The sequence below is a fragment of the Garra rufa genome, chromosome 4, assembly GCF_049309525.1.
Source record: "Garra rufa chromosome 4, GarRuf1.0, whole genome shotgun sequence".
Lineage (NCBI taxonomy): Eukaryota > Metazoa > Chordata > Actinopteri > Cypriniformes > Cyprinidae > Garra > Garra rufa.
The window spans coordinates 21891971-21915782 of NC_133364.1; the positions used below are offsets into that span (position 1 = coordinate 21891971).

The window sequence follows — 23812 nt, forward strand, 5'->3', positions numbered from 1 at the left end:
TTGTAGCTCTGCTGTTTATGAGGCTTTGATACGTGCATCTCTCTCGTTTTCTCTGCTAGATTCTAGGCTATGCAGATTATGTGTTTACAGGAATCTTCACCATAGAGATCATATTAAAGGTATATTTACATTTTAGAGGTAAAAGCGTCCCAGTTCATTTCATGCTAATCTTTCCTACTACAACCTTCTCTGGGTTTCTTTCACACTCATCTAATTCCTCACTGACTCTCCATTTGTCCGCTCTTCCTCTCAGATGACAGCGTATGGAGCATTCCTACATAAGGGTTCATTTTGTCGGAATTATTTTAATATTTTGGATCTGGTGGTGGTCAGTGTGTCTCTGATCTCCTCTGGAATTCAGTAAGTACCTTTTTGCAAACTAACTGACAAGCTAACTAGTACTACTGCTTCTCATGTCACAAATAACATATTCAATGTCACCCTTTTTAATACCAATGTCTAATCAAATGCTATTAATGTCCACCAACAGTTAAACTGCCTGCTGTTCTTCAGAAAAATCCTTTAGGTCCCACAAATTCTTTGGTTTTCAGCATTTTTGTGTATTTGAACCCTTTCCAACAATAACTGTATGATGAAATCTACACTGAGAACAACTGAAGGACTCATATGCAACTATTACAGAAGGTACAAACGCTTACTGATGCTTCAGAAGGAAACACGATGCATTAAGAGCTGGGGGGTGAAAACTTTTTGAATTTGAAAGATTTGAAGATTAGGGTAAATTTTGCTTATTTTGTCTTCTGGGAAATCTAATCTTCTGTAGCTTCTGAAGGGCAGTACTAAATAAAAAAAATATGATATTTAAGCAAAATAAGAAAAATGTACACATCTTCATTGTGTTCAAAAGTTTTCACCCCTGGCTCTTAATGCATAATTTTTCCTTCTGAAGGAACGTTTGAACCTTCTGTAATAGTTGCATATGAGTCCCTCAGTTCTCCTCAGTGTAAAAAGATGAGTCTCAGAATCATACAGTTGTTGTTTGAAAGGGTTCAAATACACAAAAATGCTAAAAAACCAAAGAATTTATGGGACCTGATCTGAAGGATTTTTCTGAAGAGCAGCGTCAGTTTAACTATTTAGGACAAACAAGGGATTTGTGAACAATTATCACACAAAAAAACAAACAAAAAACAGCTGTGGATCATTCAGGTAACAACATAGTGTTAAGAATCAAGTGTATGTAAACTTTTGAACAGGGTAATTTTTATAAATAGTATGTAAATGTCTTTTATGTGAAATATTTTATTCAGGTAAAAAAATAACATGCATTTTGTATGATCCCTCTTATTTTGTTGTAAATAATACTCAAGATGCTGTCTGTTAATAATAAGAATAAGAAAAAAATATATAATTTATTTATCATAAAAAAAGTTATTTGGTTTTTGGTGCTGATGTAATTTTCTAATTTCATTAGTACTTTTAATCTAAAAATGTAAAATGTATCCAAACTCTACTGCTCTGTGTGCATCTGCTTCTCTTTTAAGTGTTGTCACATGATCATTAATTAGCCGTTCTGATTGGTGCTGCCAAACTGTACTGTGATTCACAGGTCAAGTGCCATTAATGTAGTGAAGATTCTCAGAGTGCTGAGGGTGTTGAGGCCCCTGAGAGCAATCAACAGAGCCAAGGGCCTCAAAGTGAGTATCTCTCATTCACAAAAAAATCATACAAAAACTGTTCAGATGACTCTGAATTACACTTTCCATTTAGTGTGATGGATGCGCTGAGAGTTAATTTTAATTGAGAGCTCCGTTTGCGTCCACAGCATGTGGTCCAGTGTGTGTTTGTAGCCATCCGTACCATCGGGAACATCGTCATCGTCACCACTTTGCTGCAGTTCATGTTTGCCTGTATTGGTGTACAACTTTTCAAGGTAAGTTGTGCTGTCTCACAACAGATACTTGTGTAACAGTGACAGGTTTATACATTATTGGTGAAAATGTAGTTCTCTATCTACCTTATTCTTTAACGCGGAAGTAAGCCTATGGGAGAGACTTCCAGTACGTTAGCTGCTATAGGGAAATAACGAGAAGTGCAGTAAACGGTAAAACAGTTTGCACTACAAACCAGTGTGTTCATAATTAAGATAATACATTAAAATAATATGGTATGACACACCAATCTGCAATATCAAGCAGCAAAACAAGCTGTTTTGTACAGTTAAAATAGCTGGAAGTGGATGAGACCGAAAGCCATAACCATAAAATTTACAAATAGCTGCTGTGAATATAGAAATGAATGGGACATTCTTTTGGGACATTCATGTTGTAAAATGTTCATGTGTATGAACTGATGTTGCTTTCTAGGGCAAATTCTTCTACTGCACAGACACCTCTAAACAGACACAGGCCGAATGCAGGTAACGTCCCTTTGTCTTTGGGCACAAAGTTTACATTTACATTTACAGTAAAAAAAGCCTCATTCATATTTATTTATGTGTGTGTATTTTACAGGGGGGCCTATATATTATACAAAGATGGAAATGTTGGGAAGCCAGAGAAAGCACAGCGATCATGGGAGAACAGTGACTTCAACTTTGATGATGTCCTGCAGGGCATGATGGCTCTGTTTGCCGTGTCCACTTTTGAGGGTTGGCCAGGGTGCGATACACAAACACACTCACACTTGTTTACACACACTTCTTCTAACACATACAATAACTTTCATAAGTTTAAAGTTTTGATTTTTTTGAGAAGCCATTACTCTAGTATTCACATGATCCTTCAAAAATGCTTATGTGATGCTCAAGAAACATTTCTTGTTAATATTTTTGTGGAAACAGTGATGCAATTTTTGTGATTCTCTAAATATACACTTCCAGCCAAAAGTTTTTGCACACTAAGATTTTGAATGTTTTTTTTAAGAAGTCTCTTCAGCTCACCAAGCCTGCATTTATTTGATCAAAAGTACAGCAAAAACAGTACCATTTGAAATATTTGAAACTATTTAGAATAACTGTTTTCTAATTGAATGTTTTTTTTTAAATGTAATTTATTCCTACAATTTTAAAGCTGAATTTTTAGCATCATTACTCCAGTCACATGACTCTTCAAAAATCATTCTAATATTCTGATTTGCTGCTTAAAAACATTTATTATTATTATTATGTTGAAAACAACTTAGTAGGATTTTTTTCAGATTTCTTTGACAAATAAAAAGTTCAGAAGAACAGCATTTAAAAAAAATATATACTGACTCTATTTTTTGAATAGTATAGTGTATAATGTTACATTAATCTTTGGATCTTTCTATTCATCAAAGAATCCTGAAAACATGTACTCAACTGTTTTAAATATTGATAGTAATAATAAAAAATAATGTTATGTATTAGAATGATTTCTGAAGGATTATGTGACACTGAAGACTGGAGTAATGATGCTGAAAATTTAACTTTGATCACAGGAATAAATTACATTTTAAAATATATTTGAATAGAAAGCAGTTATTTTAAATAGTAAAAATATTTCACAACATTACTGCTTTTGCTGTATTTTGAATTAAATATTTAGCTTGGTTCGCAAAAGAGATTTCTTTAAAAACATTACAAATCTTACTGTCCAAAAAATGTTGACTGGTATTATCAATGAACATGCATTCATATATTAATTTCTCAAATTAAATGTATTCAGAAATGTCTTTACTGTCACTTTTGATCAGTTTAATGCCTTTCTGCTGAATACAAATAAACTTTTGAATAGTACACAAAAAAACGGTTTATGTAGTCGATGCCAATACACATGAGCTTTCACGATACCAATTTCTAAAAGCTATTATTAAACACACTCCTTAAATATTACAATAAATTATTTTTTTCAAAACACTGACAAGAAGCTCTCTGTTCTCCCACAGGCTCCTCTACAGAGCCATTGACTCCCATGCAGAGGATGTTGGCCCAATCTACAACTACCGCGTGGTCATCTCTATATTCTTCATCATCTACATCATCATCATCGCCTTCTTCATGATGAACATATTCGTAGGTTTCGTCATTGTGACATTTCAGGAGCAGGGAGAGCAAGAGTACAAAAACTGTGAGCTGGACAAGAACCAGGTAAACTGATAGATAGAGACAAGATCTCTACAGGAACACAAATAGTGTGAACACAAACTGTAACTCTAATTATATCTCCTTACATTTCTGTGTGTGTACAGCGTCAGTGTGTGGAATATGCCCTGAAGGCCCGTCCCCTGCGCAGGTACATCCCCAAGAACCCGTATCAGTACAAGGTTTGGTACGTGGTGAACTCCACCTACTTTGAGTACCTGATGTTCACCCTCATCCTTCTCAACACCATCTGCCTGGCCATGCAGGTCAGTATGTGCTTAGCTCAGTAACTGAACTAATACATACAGTGGAGATCAAAATTACAGAACTATCTATAAATACTAGATTTTTCTGAAATATTGTTAATCTTCATGGCTCAAAATTTGAACATTAGCTGTAGTTATACCACTGTTCTACTAACATGTTTGACAAAATATCCAAGGGGTTTCAACAAAAACCTTAATTTTGTAAAAAAACACATGATCAAAATTAGAGAACAGTAACCACTGTAGAACAAAAGAAGACTACAACTAAATGGAGGGTTACAGCTGTCTAAAATTGGTAGAGGACCTGCGGCCACAGGACATCACTAGTTTCTTTCACTGCGCTGGTGTGATGTTGGTCCACTCTGCTTTCACTCTCTTCCATAGTTTGGTAACTGTACAGTCGTGGACAAAAGTTTTGAGAATGACACAAATATTAGTTTTCACAAAGTTTGCTGCTAAGCTGGTTTTAGATCTTTGTTTCAGTTGTTTCTGTGATGTACTGAAATATAATTACAAGCACTTCATACGTTTCAAAGCCTTTTGTCGACAATTACATGACATTTATGCAAAGAGTCAGTATTTGCAGTGTTGGCCCTTCTTTTTCAGGACCTCTGCAATTCGACTGGGCATGCTCTCAATCAACTTCTGGGCCAAATCCTGACTGATAGCAACCCATTCTTTCATAATCACTTCTTGGAGTTTGTCAGAATTAGTGGGTTTTTGTTTGTCCACCTGCCTCTTGAGGATTGACCACAAGTTCTCAATGGGATTAAGATCTGGGGAGTTTCCAGGCCATGGATCCAAAATTTCAACGTTTTGGTCCCCGAGCCACTTAGTTATCACTTTTGCCTTATGGCACGGTGCTCCATCGTGCTGGAAAATGCATTGTTCTTCACCAAACTGTTGTTGGATTGTTGGAAGAAGATGCTGTTGGAGGGTGTTTTGGTACCATTCTTTATTCATGGCTGTGTTTTTGGGCAAAATTGTGAGTGAGCCCACTCCCTTGGATGAGAAGCAACCCCACACATGAATGGTCTCAGGATGCTTTACTGTTGGCATGACACAGGACTGATGGTAGCGCTCACCTTTTCTTCTCCGGACCAGCCTTTTTCCAGATGCCTCAAACAATCGGAAAGAGGCTTCATCGGAGAATATGACTTTGCTCCAGTCCTCAGCAGTCCATTTGCCATACTTTTTGCGAAAGATCAATCTGTCCCAGATGTTGTTGTTTTTTTGGAGAGAAGTGGCTTCTTTGCTGCCCTTCTCGACACCAGGCCATCTTCCAAAAGTCTTGGCCTCACTGTGCGTGCAGATGCGCTCACACCTGCCTGCTGCCATTCCTGAGCAAGCTCTGCACTGGTGGCACTCCGATCCCGCAGCTGAACCCTCTTTAGGAGACGATCCTGGCGCTTGCTGGACTTTCTTGGATACCCTGAAGCCTTCTTAACAATGCAGTGGAAAGTTTTTTTCGGGATTAAGTTAATTTTCATGGCAAAGAAGGACTATGCAATTCATCTGATCACTCTTCATAACATTCTGGAGTATATGCAAATTGCTATTATGGCCACGACTGTAGTTGGTTTCTTAACCATAACTTTGTCGCAAAAGATTTCCAAGGATTTTTAATTGGGTTTAGATCAGACTCTGGGTCAGCCATTTCATTATTTCGGTGTTCTTAGTTTCAAGCAACTGCTTTATCCATTTTGCAGTGTGATGGAAGCATTGTCTTGCATAAAAATCGCAGGCAGATTAGGAGATGCTTGCAGGGAAGGAACTGCATGTTGTTGAAGGAGGTTCTGATAAACATTTGCATTCACCCTGTCCTGACTTCTTTACACACTTGGGCTTCAGTTATTCCAGTTATTCAATTAAACTTGCTTTCATCACTAAAGTAAACTTTGAACCAGTTCTCCTATCTCCACACAACATGCTCCACAGCAAAGGTGAGCTGTCGTCTTGTGCATTTGTCTTACGTGGACAACCAGCCTTTTTGGAGGGACTTGAATGAATTAGTGCCAGGGTAAACCTGCAATATTCGAGAAATCACAGATTTGGAACAACCAACTTCTCTTTTAATGGCTGAAAGTGTCATCCCTTTGGCCTTCATCTGGACAACCTCCAACATCTTGCAATCTGAGTGAAAATTGGAAAAATGCAGTTAAATAGGGTTTGTCATGTAATTAAGGAAATTAGCAACAGGTACCAGATTAACAACAATAAATGGTCTCTAATTTTGATCAGTTCTTTTTCAAATATCTCATTTAAGTTTTTTATACTGTGCTTCAGAACAATTAATTTACGAAATTATGCTTAAAAATGCCCTTCTACTCCTGTTAGGATAACTTCAAATAGGACTAAGCAGTGACCTTGTAGGAAATACTAGTTTGTTTTTAATTATGATCCCAAATCTAATCTTTTTTTTTATTTTTTTTATCTGTTCCATTATGTGTTTGCAGCATCATGGCCAATCTCAGTCCTTCAGCAAAGCCATGAATATCCTCAATATGTTGTTCACCGGCCTCTTCACTGTGGAAATGATCCTCAAACTCATCGCCTTCAAACCCAGGGTACGCACTGCATGTTTTAATGTACAGTATTATGTAAGCAAAGCTGATTTTCGTGCCAAAGCATACTGTTATTAGACTTTTGTGTCTAGGAACGTCTAAAGATTAAGTCTTTGAAATGAAAATGAAATTGTTTTTTATTGTTAAAAAAAAAGATTTGAGATGATTAGACTGTAAGCTATTCTTAAAATTGAGCTCCCTGCATGCATTATACAATACTTTGAATTGTGTTTTTTTTTTTTTTTTTTTTTTTTTTTTTGCCGTGTGCCGTTTAACCAGTTTTTACAGCTGTCCTCCAGGCTAGATGTTTTCTGTTTCGATTTTTGTTTTTGTCATCAAATGCACAGTTTACAGTGGATAACACTCTGCTTATCTTCAGAAATGTCACATCTCACTTATTTAGCCTCTATGTCTCTGACCTGATATGTTTTACAACAGTCACTAGTTTTGCCCCAGATGAGGACTTAAATGAATGTAACATAAAATGACAGTCTCTCTCTCTCTCGCTCTTCTTCAGAAATGAGTTTCATCGCCTGCCTTAAAACGTAATTCCATCAGTTAGTGTGTAAAGAGTTTTATTTCTCGCATAACTTGGCAGCCATTTCCAGTCCATTAAAGGTTTTCCTGCCCTATTAAGCACAAATCAGATATCGTAAAGATGGTGTCAGTAGAGATGCCATCCGCTCAGAATTACTCACAGGATGAACTGACTTCCTCTAGAGGCCTTAAAAACCATCTTTTCCTTGTAAGCGAGAGCATCAAAGAGTGTTTTCTCGTGGCAATAGACATATTTAATCAGTAATTTCCTGATGAGCTGATTTTGTTGTGCTGAATGGTAATTGGCTAGCGAGATGCGTTGTGGCAGCGCTAGTGATGGTCAATTCTGCCTCTCTAACTGCCCTCTCTCACCCCTCACCCCCACCTCCCCCTCGTCCTGTGTAGGGTTACTTTAGTGACCCCTGGAATGTTTTTGACTTCCTCATCGTAATTGGCAGCATTATAGACGTCATTCTGAGTGAGATCAACGTAAGTACATCGCCACCTCTCTCTCTCTTTCTCTCTTTTCCCAACTCCCTTTCTCTCTTTTGCTCTCCTGTCCATCTCTGCTGTCCTTCATTCCCCTGTGCTTCCTGCCATTCTCTGCTCCTGCTGTCTCCTCAAACTCTTCATTTCCTGTTCCGAAGGCAAGATGGCTGCTGTGGCAGGTCGCCCTCTGGCGGTGAGAGGTTTACTTAGGGCACGCGCAGGAGAAAAATTGTTCGTACGGGAGAGTTTTTCGGTAGGCCCTGTGAAAGAGAGCAAGCGAGCGAGCATTTCTTTTCATCCTCCAGGCCGCGATGTATGTTGTTTTGCTGTAACTAACAGTCACACCTGAACTAACACAGGACCCCTGGCCATTCTTTTCAAGGTGGTTTTGGATGTTTGACTGCTGCTGTGGAGCATGACAGGTCCCGGGTCATCATGGGATTCTCTGATTTCGTTTTGATTTCCTCACACCCGTCATTTGATTTTATGATTTTTTCCTCATGTGTTCTGTGAGTTAATTGTTCATGTGTAACTGTTTTCTTCCTTATTTTCTCCTCTCTCCTTTTCTTTTCTTTTTCATTTCTTTTTTGTTATTTGTTGTTTTCCGTCCAGCATTATTTTGTTGATGCATGGAACACGTTTGATGCCCTTATTGTAGTGGGTAGTGTTGTTGATATAGCCATCACAGAGGTTAACGTAAGTAATCTCTCTCTCTCAATCTGCCTGCTTGCACCCCCTAACCCTCCCACACTAACCAAGATGAGTTGCTTTAACCCTCCACCCGCACACATAGGCATGAATGACCTTGTATAGCGCTCAGGGTGATATATTCCAGCTTCACAATCGATACGGACTGATAAATTGTTTTGGAAATCGTTGCATTAAGATGGATGGTCAATCTTATCAATGTTGCCTGTGATTCAATCAATGCTGATAATAATGTTTCTTTACTGTTGGATCAATTCATAAACCTTCAAACTCATTTTGAAAGAAGAGCCCAGATTCTCTTTAGAAGAAACTTGTATTTCATTTAGTTGTATTTATTTAAATTGCCCTAATTTAGATTGTCCACCATTTTGAGCTGGTATAGCATGGAAGTGTAGAAGGTAATTACAACTTTTTATCTCACAATTCAGACTTTTTTTTCTCCAATTGTGAGTTTATATCTCGTAATTGTGACTTTTTTCTTAGAACTGCAGGTTTATATCTTGCAATTGTGATTTTATTTAGAAATGCGAGTTTATTTCTCGCAATTGTGACTTTTTCACTCAGAATTGCAGGTTTATATCTTGCAATTGTAATTTTTTAGAAATGCATTTTTATATCTCCCAGTTGTTACTTTTTTCTCAGAATTACAAGATTATATCTTGCAATTGTGACACTTTTTCCTCAGAATTGCGAGTTTATATCTCACAATTGTTTTTTTTTCTTAGAATTGCAGGTTTATATCTTTCAATTGTAATTTTTTAAAAATGCAATTTTGTATCTTGCAATTGTGACTTTTTTTCTCAGAATTGAGTTAATATTTCGCAATTGTGACTTTTTTCTCAGAATTGAGTTAATATTTCGCAATTGTGACTTTTTTCTCAGAATTGAGTTAATATTTCGCAATTGTGACTTTTTTCTCAGAATTGAGTTAATATTTCGCAATTGTGACTTTTTTCTCAGAATTGAGTTAATATTTCGCAATTGTGACTTTTTTCTCAGAATTGAGTTAATATTTCGCAATTGTGACTTTTTTTCTCAGAATTGAGTTAATATTTCGCAATTGTGACTTTTTTCTCAGAATTGAGTTAATATTTCGCAATTGTGACTTTTTTTCTCAGAATTGAGTTAATATTTCGCAATTGTGACTTTTTTCTCAGAATTGCGAGTTTATATCTCACAAATGTGACTTTTTTCTCAGAATTGCGAGTTTATATCTAGTAATTGTAACTTTTGTTTCTCAGAATAGCGAGTTTATATCTCGCAATTGTGACTTTTTTTTCAGAATTGCGAGTTTATATCTCGCAATTGTGACTTCTTTTTTTTAGGAAATGCAAGTTTATATCTCACAAATGTGACTTTTTCTCAGAATTGCGAGTTTATATCTTGAAATGTGTGACTTTTCTTTTAGAATTGTGAGTTTATATCTCGCAGTTGTGACTTTTTTCCTCTGAATTGTGAGGTTGAGGTCAAAATATTTCTTAAACTTGTTACACATCAGCTAGATAGGCTGGGTTTAACTGGAAATCATTTGTATCTTGTAGCAAATATAAAACTCATTGATGTTGGGTGTGTCAAAATAGTGCATTTATGCATTATGCATGCTGAGAAATTGCATCTTTAGATTCATTTTAGATCTATAGTTAATGTGAGGCAGACTTGACATTTGACTTAACATTTTTTTTAATCAATGTTGGAAACAGTTGTGCTGCTTAATATATTTGTGGAAACCATGGTAAGTAAATAAGAAAGAAAGAAAGCAAGCAATCAAGAAGGAAAAACCCTTATTGTCCCCAAACCTTTGAATGGTGTATTTGCTACTCTTTATTAGAAAATGTTTAAATACAAGACTACAGTGCTTCATGTAGGTTTAAGATTTGGGCTCTCTGATCAAAATGTGTTAATGAAGGTTATTTATGATTGACAGCAGTTGTGCTGGAAATATACCCCCTGTTTTGCTATACGCATCCATTTCAGCACTGACTGGGTTTGATTTGGTTGGAGTTTTCTCTTCATCCAGCATCTGATTTGATCCGAAAGGCATGACCTTTGACCCAGCATTGTGTTTGGATTGATTTTTTTTTTTTTTTTCCCCTTTTCTTTGAGAAAACTCTGAGCACTTTTTTTCTTCATGCTTCATTAACCTGTTAATTAATCTGATTAGTGATCTGAAATGAAACTGATGAATCCGTGCTGATAGCCAGTCCCTCCTCTCAGTGCTACACGGAGATTAGAGTGAAACCGGACGACTCTGTTCTCCCTTAGAAAAGCGTTAATGTCACCCCTCCTCCCCCTGAGGCCGCTCTGCTCCTCTCAGTGCTTTGTCCTCCCTGCCTGTTGAAGGCGCTCTCTGATTCGCGGTGTCTGATTGGACAGAAGCGGGGGGTGGAGAGATGGGAGTGTTTGCCAGCTCTGTCTTGCTGACGATGCCACATTGCATCCTTCTCTATGAATGCCTCCTCTTTTCTGTCTCTCTGTTCTGCATTTTCTTCCCTTTTTTCAGTGTTTTTCCTCTGTCTCTTCTCTCTTTCTTCCTTACACCCGCACAGCATTCTTGGTAGGCCTGCTCCCTTGCATCATTAGCTGTTGACTGGCTGAAAGGACTAAAACCACTGGATTTAATTGAATTTAATTGGCTGAGCCAGTTTTAAATAACTCCTATTAACCAACAGGGTTATCTTATGAAATAATGTTTTGGATGAAAAAATATTTGCATTTCCATTTCATCAAAAAAAGAAAGAAAATCAGCACACATAATACTGTAATGAAAATCATATTGGCAAAACACAATGATTTACATGAAATACATTGCAAATTATTTATAATTTTACATTAAGAACAAAAATTATTTATTTAGAATACATAAAAAAAAAAAAAAAAAAATATATATATATATATATATATATATATTTATATATATATATATATATATATATATATATATAGATTTATTTACTGGATATCAAACGCATTACGCATAAATGTGCTTAATTGTCATAATAATATATTATTTACATGACAATTAGGCACATTTAAAGCCTCCAATTTCTTAATATCTCAATATCTTAATACTCCTAAAATAAGCTCTCAAGTAAATAATATAATATATAGTTAATTATTGAATTGATTTATTTGTAGGATATTTTTTTCATTGCAGTTGGCTACTCAGAATTAGAGGAGGTGGGCTTACGTGTGCTTAATTGTCATAAAAATTATTTTTATTTATTTATTGGATTTTTAAAATACAGTAGGTTCCTTAGGTGGAAGTGAGTTTAAATGTGTTTAATTGTCATAAAAAATATCTAATATTATTTTCATGACAATTAAGCACACTCAAGAGTTAATTATTTAATTTATTTATTTGTAGGATATTTTTCATTGCAGTAGGCTACTCATAATTAGAGGAGATGTGTGCTGAATTGTTATTAAAATATATTATTTTTAATGATAATTAAGCACATTTAACCCCAACAGTGCAAGAAATGTTACTGGTCCTTGCAGTCTAACACAAAATATAATTTCTTATTTTTAAGTTTCAGTTTAGGGTGAAATTTGTCAGAAAAATATATCATTTTCAGTGACAATTACGCACATTTAAACCCAACAATGCAAGAAAATTTAGTGGTCCTAAAACAGGCCCTTGCAGTCTAACGCAAAATATAATTTCTTATTTTTAGTTTTGAGTTTAGGGTGAAATTTGTCATAAAAATATATTATTTTCAATGACAATTTTGCACATTTAAACCCAACAATGCAAAATATAATTTCTTAATTTTACGTTTAAGTTTAGGGTGAAATTTGAAAAAATATATATATATTTTAATGACAGTTAAGCACCCAACAGTGCAAGAAATGTTACTGGTCCCAAAACAGGCTCTTGCAGTCTAACGCAAAATATATTTTTTATTTTTAAGTTTGATTTTAGAATCATGACGAAATTTGTCATTACAATTAAGCACATTTAAACCCAACAGTGCAAAATAAAATTTCTTATTTTTAAGTTTAAGTTTAGGGTGAAATTTGCCATAAAAATATATTATTTTCAATGCCAGCTAAGCACATTTAAACCAGAGAATGCAAGAAATTTTACTGGTCCTAAAACAGGCCCTTGCAGTATAACACAAAATATAATTTCTTATTTTTAACTTTGAGTTTAGGGTTAAATTTAAAACAAAAATATATATTTTGAATCACAATTAAGCACATTTAAACCCAAAAGTGCAAGAAATTGTACTGGTCCTCAAACAGGTCCTTGCAGTCTAAAGCAAAATATAATTTCTTATTTTTAAGTTTGAGTTTAGGATAAAATTGGTCATGAAAATATATTATTTTCAATGACAATTTAGCACATTTAAACCCAACAGTGCAAGAAATCTTACTGGTCCTAAAACCGGCCCTTGTAGTCCAATGCAAAATATAATTTCTTATTTTTAGTTTTGAGTTTAGCTTGAAATTTGTCATAAAAATGTATTTTTTTCAATGACAGCTTTGCACATTTAAACCCAACAGTGCAAGAAATTGTACTGGTCCAAAAAGAGGCCCTTGCAGTCTAACGCAAAATATTTAAGTTTATGCTGAAATACGACCCAGACCTTTATTTTCATGAGACTCACCTAACTGAAGTTCTCGCTGAGCATCAGCCAGTCAACAAGCATGATTGTAACCTCCAGGGGGCAGCGTTTACCAGCGTGTGCCAAATCTCTATATTTGTGCAATGTGAGATAATATCTGTGATATGGAGCGGCCCTTTCAAAGTGGCTCTGTGTGGAGATTTTATCATGGTAGCTGTCTCACAGATGCACATTTGGAACGAGTTATACCGTTGACCCAGTTCTGTAATGTGTGTGCTACATGCATGGTTGGGGTTGCCAGATCCTCTGCAGTTCTACCGCAAAGACATAATTGAAACAATTTAGTTGTCATCGCCACTAAAGGCACGAAACATAAAGACAGACATTTTGGTCTATCGTGGCACTGCAGAAGATTTCGAAATCAGTCTCTCTGCATGTAGAAATTCAACACACACCTACATACAGTCACACATACACTCACTCACTGCAACACACACACCGTGATAGACCCGCTGAGAGATTCTCGACTCGGCTCGTGAGAGATGTCGAATCTGTGCATGTGTCTGCGTGTGTCACCAACCAACCCATCCTCCAGTCTGCGGCTGCAGAACAGCGTATGGCTCCTCCTCAAATGGACCATGTGCTGTAGCGCCCTCAGCTGGCAGAAAGACAGACGTGCTATGAGGCGTCTCCCCTGCAAAAATGTACCTCAAAACGCACTGACGGACACTTTACCACACAAATTCCCACACAAACACACACACACAGGTGTACAGTGGGTGGTTGGCGCTGCTATAGCTTTCATCTGTCTGCCTTTCTTTAAAGCCAGCTGACCCCTCCTCCTCTCCCCCCTCCTCTGTGGTAAGACCAATGGTACGGACCAACGGTAACCAAAACCCCACCTCTCATTCCACCCCGTCACCTTGTCGACCTGTCCATCAACACCTGTCATTCACCATGTGACTTCGGCATGAACGCACGTGTTCTCTCTCATCACTGTGGCATTGGGCAGGCACGTGTATATGCTGGTAGTGTGTCCATCGCCTCGACCTCTCCCCTCCCCTAGGCTGCGATGCCTGTCATTGGTGCGCTGTAGTCACATGGTCATCGCTCTCTCTGTGTGTAGTCCAGTGTCGGCCTCTGCTGGTCAGCTCTGGTGTGACAGTTCACCACCGACGTGGCAGAGCTCTCAAATCAGCTGGGGCTTGTGAAAAGACGATTTTCCTGTGCGATGTCCACATGCATGAAGCTTATTCTCAGTTTTGCTTGGTTTGCGTGATGTGTTTTTACAGGGCATGTGTGTGCAGATGTAGGTGTCAGAGATTTAAAGGTGCACTGAGTCATTTTTTCCGTGTTGTGCTTACACTGACACCTACTGGCGTGGATAATAGAAATGCTCATTTTGCAGTCAGGCATATCAGGAATTTAGTCTACAAGTGGAAATTTTAAGAGAAAATGCACTGTATTTGGTTAGTCATGTGACCTCAAAATGGCAGCTCCCATGCATGAGGTGACCCCCTCCGCGTAAAACGATTTTTTTTTTGTCGTGACTAATATGGCTGCAGTACCATACGATACAATTATATGTGTACAAAAAAACTTTTTAATAAGGGGAAAAAATACTGAGTGCACCTTTGAAACAAAAAGCAGCAGTGTTGTGTAAATGTTTAGGTTATGTAACATAGTATTTTACATCTGTAAAATAGCAGATTTTAAAGAATCGTGAATAAATGGATAAGCCCATTTCTGCCACATAAGAAAAAATAATGCTTTGGTAAATCATTATTTTCACGGAATTATAAGATAGGAAGTCAATACAAGATAAAACTCAGAATTATGAATGAAAGTCAAAATTATAACAAATAAGTTTTGAATTAAAAAGTTGAAATTGACATACTAAGTCAGTTATGAGATAATTATGGCCTTTATAGTCATAATAGATTTTTTTTAGACATCAGTCAGTTATAGACATTATAGACTATAGTCTATAAGACTATAGACATTATAGACAATGTCAACTCATTTCACAATTGTGACTTTTATCTCATAATTTTTTGTCTCATTTCAACTTGTTATAATTGACCCTTTTATCTCATAATTAACACACTATCTTAGACTTTTGACTGTCTTATTTCAACTTGTTATAATAAAAAATTTATCTCATAATTGACTTACTATCTCATAATTTTGACTTATTTCAATTTGTCGTAATTGACTGTTTATCCCATAATTGACTTACTACCTCATCATTTTGAATGTCTTATTTCAACTTGTCATAATTGACTTATCTCATAATTGACATACTATCTCATAATTTTGACTTTATTTCAACTTGCCATAATTGACTTTTTATTTCATGATTGATATACGATCTCAAAATTTTGACTTTGTCTTATTGTCATAATTGACTTATCTCATAATTGACATACTATCTCATAATTTTGACTTTATTTCAACTTGTCATAATTGACTTCATAATTGATATACTATCTCAAAATTTCGACTTTGTCTTATTGTCATAATTGACATACTATCTCATAATTTTGACTTTATTTCAACTTGTCATAATTGACTTTTTATCTCATAATTGACATACTATCTCATAATTTCGACTTTATTTTAACTTTTCATAATTTACTTTTTATCTCATAACTGACATACTATCTCATAATTTCAACTTTGTCTTATTTCAACTTGTCAAAATTGACTTTTTATGTCATAATTGACTTACTATCTCATAATTTTTCCTTTATTTCAAACTTGTCACAATTTAATTTTTATCTCATAGACTTAATATCATAATTTTGACTTTTCTCTTACTTCAGCTTGTCATAATTGACCCTTTTTCCCATAAATGACATACTATTCCATTCCATTTCAATTTTGACTTTATTTCAACTTATCATAATTTACTTTTTTATTTCGTAATTGACGTACTATCTCATAATTTCTACTTTATTTTAACTTGTCATAACTTACTTTTTTTCTCATAATTGACATACTATCTCATAATTTTGACTTTGTCTTATTTCAACTTGTCAAAATTGACTTTTTATTTTATAATTTACATACTATCTCATAATTTCGACTTTATTTTAACTTTTCATAATTTACTTTTTATCTCATAATTGATATACTATCTCATAATTTTGACTGTCTTATTTCAACTTGTCAAAATTGACTTTTTATGTCATAATTGACTTACTATCTCATAATTTTTCCTTTATTTCAACTTCTCATAATTTACTTTTTTATCTCATAGACTTACTATCATAATTTTGACTTTTGTCTTACTTCAGCTTGTCATAATTGGCCCTTTTTCCCATAAATGACATACTATTCCATAATTTTGACTTTATTTCAACTTATCATAATTTACTTTTTTATTTCGTAATTGACATACTATCTCATAATTTCTACTTTATTTCAATTTATCATAATTGACATAATCTCATAATTGACTTTTTGTCATATTAGGACTTTGTATCTCATAATGATTTTTAATGTTATAATTATAATTTACCAAAGCATTATTTTATTATTTATTTATTTATTGTGGTGGAAATGGTGCAGGATGAGATAAACTTAACATCTGTAAATGTCTGTGGTTTAGTGTCTGTGTATGTGACACATATATATATAGATTTTAATATCACCTGTGAAATATAGTGTTAAATGCTTCAATGGCAGGTTAGTGCTTTAGGGTATTTATTAAGTATATATGATTAGCTGGACAGATTATAACTTAAAGGGTGTTGTGTATTGTGGTAGATATCTATAAATGCTTTGCATCCATTTGGAATATTGTCATTGTTTCATAAAGCCACCAGACATCCTCTGTGTCTCTGTAGTTCGCTATTGGTGGAAGTGTTTAACAGGCTGTTGTAGACGTATTAACTTTATTGTGTGTGTGTGTCACCTTGAATTGTTCTGGGTGGTGTACAAATGGTTGGGGTTATATATGTGTGTGTGTATGCCTCCACATGAACACGCATTTGTGTGTGTTTGTCATGCTGAAAAAGGGTCTCCAAAACACTGAAGATAACGCCAGGATCTCAATCACGTTCTTTCGGCTGTTCCGCGTGATGAGGCTGGTGAAGCTCCTGTCTCGGGGAGAGGGCATTCGGACGCTGCTCTGGACCTTCATTAAATCCTTTCAGGTGAGGAAAATGAAATTAGACAGCACTTTCTTGTGTAATTGTTCAGAGATAGTTGCACTTTGCTCCAGACTTTATGCCAAAGTCAAAGCAGACAATCCAGTTATTTGACTATAGGGCATTCAGGTTAAAGAAGTTCACTTCCAGAACAAAAATGTACAGATAATTTACTCACCCTGTTGTCATCCAAGATGTTCATGTCTTTCTCTCTTCAGTCGTAAGAAATTATGTTTTTTGAGAAAAAACATTTCAGGAGTTCTTTCAATATAGTGGACTTCTATGGTGCCCCTAATTCCACCCTACATTGCTCCTACATTGCTGTTTCACCTTTTTTTTTTTTGTAAAGGGCATTTGATCTTCTTTGCAATGTTAACTTTGAAAACACTGGGTCGATACTTCTGCAGCGATGTAGGATGAATTTGAAGTTGAAAGAGAAAATGAGATGGGAGTTTTTCGACCTACCCTAGCTGTGTTGAACCAGAATACACAGAGTTGACACAGAGCTAGACAAGACAAGCATTTAAGGTTAAAAGTATATAAATTGTATTTAGAAAATAACCAATCATTTCACTAGATAAGACCCTTCTTTCTTGGTTGGGATCGTTTAGAGCCCTTTAAAGCTGCATTTAAACAGCATTTAAACAGAAGTTCAGACTCGGGGGCACCATAGAAGTCCACTATATGGCGAGAAATCCTGAAATGTTTTCCTCAAAAAACATAATTTCTTAACGACTGAAGAAAGTAAGACATGAACATCTTGGATGACAATGGGGTGAGTAAACTACCTGTAAATTTTTGTTCTGGAAGTGAACTACTTCTTTAAGAGTGAAACATAACTAAAAGTGACTGTTGAAATGAACCATTTTTCCACAATATTCCTGCATTTTGCATTTTCTCTGTATATTTAATCTTTTCTTGTTTCCCCTCTCCATCTCTCTCGGTTTGTTTACAGGCTCTTCCCTATGTTGCTTTGCTGATCGTAATGCTGTTTTTCATCTATGCCGTCATTGGGATGCAGGTCAGACCCAGCTTCATTTGCTTCACACTCTCTCCTCATCTTCCCCAAGGAAATGCCTTCATGTCTGTTATAGCTCCTGTACTTGTACATGGACATATTGGTGTTGAGCGATTCATGATGGGTAATGTTTTGCCGACTCCACAGATGTTTGGTAAGATTGCCCTGAGGGACAACAGCCAGATCAACCGAAACAACAACTTTCAGACGTTTCCTCAGGCTGTTCTGCTGCTCTTCAGGTCAGTTTCCCTCTAGCTTTCTTTCTGTCTTTCACTCATTTGATGTCTCTCTCTCACATCGAGCTTGTGTATTTCTATAGGTGTGCAACAGGGGAGGCATGGCAGGAAATCATGCTGGCCTGTTCGCCAAACCGCCCATGTGAGAAGGGGGCAGATGTCAACCATTCCATTGAAGACTGTGGCAGCCACTTTGCCATCATCTACTTTGTTAGCTTTTATATGCTTTGCGCCTTCCTGGTGAGTTGACATCGATATTCGTTCCCAGTAAGCAACTGTGTTATTGTATATCAGCTGTGAAATTTGCTGTGAAATCTTCTTCACCAGCATGACATCCTTTACCCCCTCCGTACAATGTTTACCGTATCCATAATAACAGAAGCAGCGGGTGTGATTCAGGGGTTTGCTAGCACAAGATGATTCAGATCCTTCCTCTCCCACAGATCATTAACCTCTTTGTGGCCGTCATCATGGACAACTTTGACTATTTAACACGTGATTGGTCGATTTTGGGGCCGCATCACCTGGATGAGTTTAAGAGGATATGGGCAGAATACGATCCTGAGGCCAAGTCAGTCACTTCCTGTTTCTTCCTCTTTCATACTTCCACTCCCTCCCAGCAACTGCAGCTTCTAGATCATTTTATTAATAATTAAGTGTACTGACTGAAATAGAGATTTTATGAAACTGAGTTTAATGTGATTGCAGGGGTCGGATAAAGCACCTGGATGTGGTGACGTTATTGCGCAGGATTCAGCCTCCCCTTGGATTTGGAAAGCTTTGTCCACATAGAGTGGCATGCAAGGTATAAACAGCACGAAATCCCAAAACGTACCAATTCTGTAGTTCGTTATACACATTACTTGACTTGCTTTATTTGTACATCTGCAGCGGCTTGTGTCCATGAACATGCCTCTAAATAGTGACGGGACAGTGATGTTCAACGCAACTCTCTTTGCTCTAGTACGAACTGCTCTACGCATCAAAACTGAAGGTGTGGAAACATCATACACACTCATACAGTCCATAAACACACAAATTCAATATACATGCCAATCTTCATGCACAGAAAGGTCACTGTTTGAATGTGTTTGTGTCAGGTAACCTGGAGCAAGCAAATGAGGAACTCAGGGCCATCGTGAAGAAGATCTGGAAGAGGACGAGCATGAAGCTGCTGGATCAAGTCGTTCCCCCTGCTGGAGGTAAGGGGTGGCAAAAGGTCAACCAATATATACACTTCCAATCAAAATTTAGGGTCTATATAATTTTTCCAATACATATCAATTAAAAACTTTTAATGATTTTAAAAGAAGTCTCTTATGCTCACCACGACTACATTCATTTGATTAAAAATACAGTAAAAACAGTAATATCGAGACACATTATTGCTGTTTAAAATAAATGTGTTCTATTGTAAAATATTTAAAAAAGTAATTTATTCCTGTGGCAACAAAGCTGAATTCTCTGAACATGATTCTTCAGATTAGTGTTAATTAGACATTTTTTATTTAGCTTTACCCCTGGTTTTACAGACAAGGCTTAAGCCTAGATTAAAATGCAAGTCTGAGCTCTTTCATCTGAAAGAAACTTGCACTGACTGATCTTAAAATACATCAGTGACTTTGTTTTGTCTCAAAATGTACACCAGAAAGGCATGTTTTTCAAATTTACTTAAATGTCCCAATTTGAACTATGGCCTAATCCTGGTTTATTTTAAGCCTTGTTTGTGAAACCAGGCCTACGTCTTTTAAATTAGTCTTAGTTCTGTGTTCAAATGTACTTTTTATTTAGTCAAACTTGCTTGGTTTTTGTTTAGTCAAGTTTTAGTCGGCTAAATGTCTGAGCATTTTAGTCTAGTTTTAGTCAATGAAAACTTCCATCATGCTGTATAATAGTTAAAATTTGAGAAATGTATTTTTACATTTCAGATATTGCATGTTCATCAATAAGCACACATCAACAGAATGTCAATTTATGCACTTTTTTAACCTAATCTTGTATACTGATTTATTATAGGCTATTTATTATAGAAACGAATATCAAAGACTTGTGCTCTTTCTGTCTACAATACGAAAACCGATAAAAAAAAATAAATAAATAAATAAATATATATATATATATATATATATAATATATGTGTATTATAAAAGTGAAATTCCTAATAGTAATTCTGGACAGAAAATGAATCCTTTTAACAGAGAAGCTTTGATTTTGGGGTTTGAACTATTAATATCTGGCAACTGCACACATTAGAAGCTTGCATATTAGACACATACAGTCCGCAATAATACTTTGTCTTTTCGACAAAAAATAAAAATAGATTAAAGTTTTTATATAAAAAAAAAAACATTTTAGTCTCATCTTTTATCGTCAACCATATTGCATGTTGATATAGACAATTATCGTTTATAGACCATATTGTCGTCTCGTCATCGTCTCATTTTAGTCATGGGAAAAAACTTTTCATCATAGTTTTCGTTAATGAAATTAATACAACTTCAGATGCTGATTTGATGCTGAAAAAACATTTATTATTATTATCAGTGTTAAAACAGGTGTTATTTAATTCTTGTTCAAAAACATAATTTCTCTCTCTTTCAAAAAAGGCACTGATCCCGAACTTGTGTACCAACTATGCTGTAATATTTATCTCAAAACTTTAAAACAGTATGTTTAATAACTAAAATAAAAATGTGTGTTTGTTGCCAACAGATGATGAAGTAACAGTGGGGAAGTTCTATGCCACATTCCTGATTCAGGAATACTTCAGGAAATTTAAGAAGCGCAAGGAACAGGGCCTGGTGGCCAAAATTCCTCCAAAGACTGCTCTTTCACTGCAGGTAGGTCCATAAGACCATTGGCTATAACAAAAAATGTGTGTTTTGTTTGCATATGAATGTCCCTGTTTGTGTGTGTGTGTGACCAGGCTGGCCTGCGTACACTGCATGATATGGGTCCTGAGATCAGAAGAGCGATATCAGGAGACCTGACTGTGGAGGAGGAGCTGGAGAGAGCCATGAAGGAAACCGTGTGTGCTGCTTCTGAGGATGATATCTTCAGGGTAAAGGTCTGATATTCCCTCTTATTTTCTTCCTCCGCTCTGCTCACGTCATCGCTTCTGCTGCCGGAGCTTCAGCCCACCTACCTGCATGGGACCATCAGCCAGATCTTCCAACCAGGCTGCACGGAGTTACAGAGCTGCTTGTTTAGATTCATCACTGAGCACTGAAGGATTAGTTCACTTTCAGAATAAAAAAATGAATTCCTGACGATTTACTCACCCCATGTCATCCAAAATGTTCATGTCTTTCTTTCTTCAGTCGAAAAGAAAATAAGGTTTTTGGGGAAAACATTCCAGGATTTTTCTCCATATAGTGGACTTCAATAGTGGCCAATGGGTTAAAAGGTCCAAATTGCAGTTTGTGCAGCTACAAAGGGCTCTAGACAATCCCAGCAAAGGAATAAGTCAGTCATTTTCTAAAAAAAAGAACATTTATATACTTTTTAACTACAAATGCTCATTTTGCACTAGCTCAATACGCAAAGTAGGCAGAAGTACCAGCGCCATTTACAAAGCGAACATCCATATTTCCTTTACAAAAAATTCAACGTAAAATAAGATGAACTTTGTCGCTCTAGCCTACCTTTTTGAACCGAACTACACAGCCAAAGAAAGAACTAACCGCACATGACTTTTTCAACGTGCGTGAAGATGCACATGTTCATCACAGAGCTAGTGCAAGACAAGCATTTGTGGTTAAAAAGTATTCAAATTTTTATTTTTTTTAGAAAATGACTCATCGTTTAGCTAGACAAGACCCTTATTCCTAAGCTGGTATCATGTAGAGCCCTTTGAAGCTGCATTGAAACTGCAGTTTGGACCTTCAACCCATTGATCCCCATTGAAGTCCAGTATATGAAGAAAAATTGAATGTTTTCCTCAAAAAACGTTTATTTTCGACTGAAGAACGAAAGACATGAACATCTTGAATGAAATGGGGTGAGTTTTCATTTGTTATTAGGCCAACAAAATCATTATGTTCATTTTAGGTTCATAAATGTGTCAAATTTTATAAGCTTGTCAAGTACAAGTGAAATCATGAAGGAACAGTGCTTTGCCCTCATCGCACAGATCAGATGGTTATAAAAGAGTGAAATATACAGTAGTCAACATTTGAAGTGGATCAAAACCTTTCATCAGAGTTGTCCTTAAACCAAAACAATACCTCTTAGGACAACTTTTGTAATCCAATTCAAATGTTGACTTCTGTAAACTAAAAAAAAATAACTGGAGATGTTAATACCACATGTGAACGGAGAGAGATGAAAAGGTTTACGTAAATGTGACCACTTATTTGTCTTTGCAGCGGTCTGGCGGCCTCTTCGGGAACCACGTCAACTACTACCACCAGAGTGACGGCCATGCCTCCTTCCCACAGTCCTTCACAACACAGCGGCCGTTGCACATCAGTAAATCCGGGAGTCCTGGCGAGGCAGAATCTCCTTCTCATCAGAAGCTTGTCGACTCCACCTTCACTCCGAGCAGTTACTCTTCCTCAGGATCCAACGCAAACATAAACAACGCCAACAACACAGCCATCGGACACCGTTACCCAAAACCTACCGTTAGCACGGTGGACGGACACACGGGGCCGCCCCTCACCACCGTCCCACTACCACGGCCCACGGTACCATGGTGCTTTCCTAACAAGAGGTATGATGACATATGCTTTCTGGTGTTGAATGCAAATGTGTGAATTAGTAGGGAGTTATTGGTTCCTGATTGTGGTTTGTTTCACCCCTGATTGTCTCATGTGGACCAGGAGCTGTTACTATGACAGTTTTATGCGGTACGTTCCTCATGTAGAGACCAAGAAAGACCTGTTTATTAAGGAAGGGTGTCATGTGCTCTGTCCATACTGGGGTGGATCTGAAGCGAAATGTGTGCAACACATTTTCAGTGTGTTGAGAGATCCAGTCTATACTAGCAGGATCTGTGAGCGGCTTTCCTGATTGGCTAACAGCTGAATAAGCATGTGCTAGGCCAGTGGTTCTCAACTGGTTTTCAGTCAGCAGCTAGATTTTATGCTTCCAGCAACAAATCATGTTCATGTTTTTCATGCTTTTTTATGGTAAGGGTGAAGCAGCAAGTTCATGTTACCAGTCAAAAGTTTTTAAAACATGTAAGATAGTTCAATGTTTTTAA

General features: G+C 36.4%; 1 protein-coding gene across 1 annotated transcript in view; it reads left to right on the forward strand.

Annotated features, from left to right (window-relative positions):
• cacna1c (calcium channel, voltage-dependent, L type, alpha 1C subunit) overlaps positions 1-23812 on the forward strand; it is a 140453-nt gene that overhangs the window by 104485 nt on the left and 12156 nt on the right. Inside the window, exons 25-48 of the mRNA XM_073837781.1 lie at positions 60-119; positions 254-360; positions 1571-1658; positions 1787-1894; positions 2328-2380; positions 2475-2621; positions 3871-4072; positions 4174-4332; positions 6789-6899; positions 7839-7922; positions 8535-8618; positions 14024-14071; positions 17221-17358; positions 18308-18373; positions 18518-18609; positions 18690-18846; positions 19050-19177; positions 19315-19411; positions 19498-19600; positions 19707-19808; positions 21319-21446; positions 21533-21673; positions 22974-23320; positions 23430-23456. Coding sequence (XP_073693882.1) covers positions 60-119; positions 254-360; positions 1571-1658; positions 1787-1894; positions 2328-2380; positions 2475-2621; positions 3871-4072; positions 4174-4332; positions 6789-6899; positions 7839-7922; positions 8535-8618; positions 14024-14071; positions 17221-17358; positions 18308-18373; positions 18518-18609; positions 18690-18846; positions 19050-19177; positions 19315-19411; positions 19498-19600; positions 19707-19808; positions 21319-21446; positions 21533-21673; positions 22974-23320; positions 23430-23456 — 2777 coding nt within the window. The remainder of the gene's footprint in view (positions 1-59; positions 120-253; positions 361-1570; positions 1659-1786; positions 1895-2327; positions 2381-2474; positions 2622-3870; positions 4073-4173; positions 4333-6788; positions 6900-7838; positions 7923-8534; positions 8619-14023; positions 14072-17220; positions 17359-18307; positions 18374-18517; positions 18610-18689; positions 18847-19049; positions 19178-19314; positions 19412-19497; positions 19601-19706; positions 19809-21318; positions 21447-21532; positions 21674-22973; positions 23321-23429; positions 23457-23812) is intronic.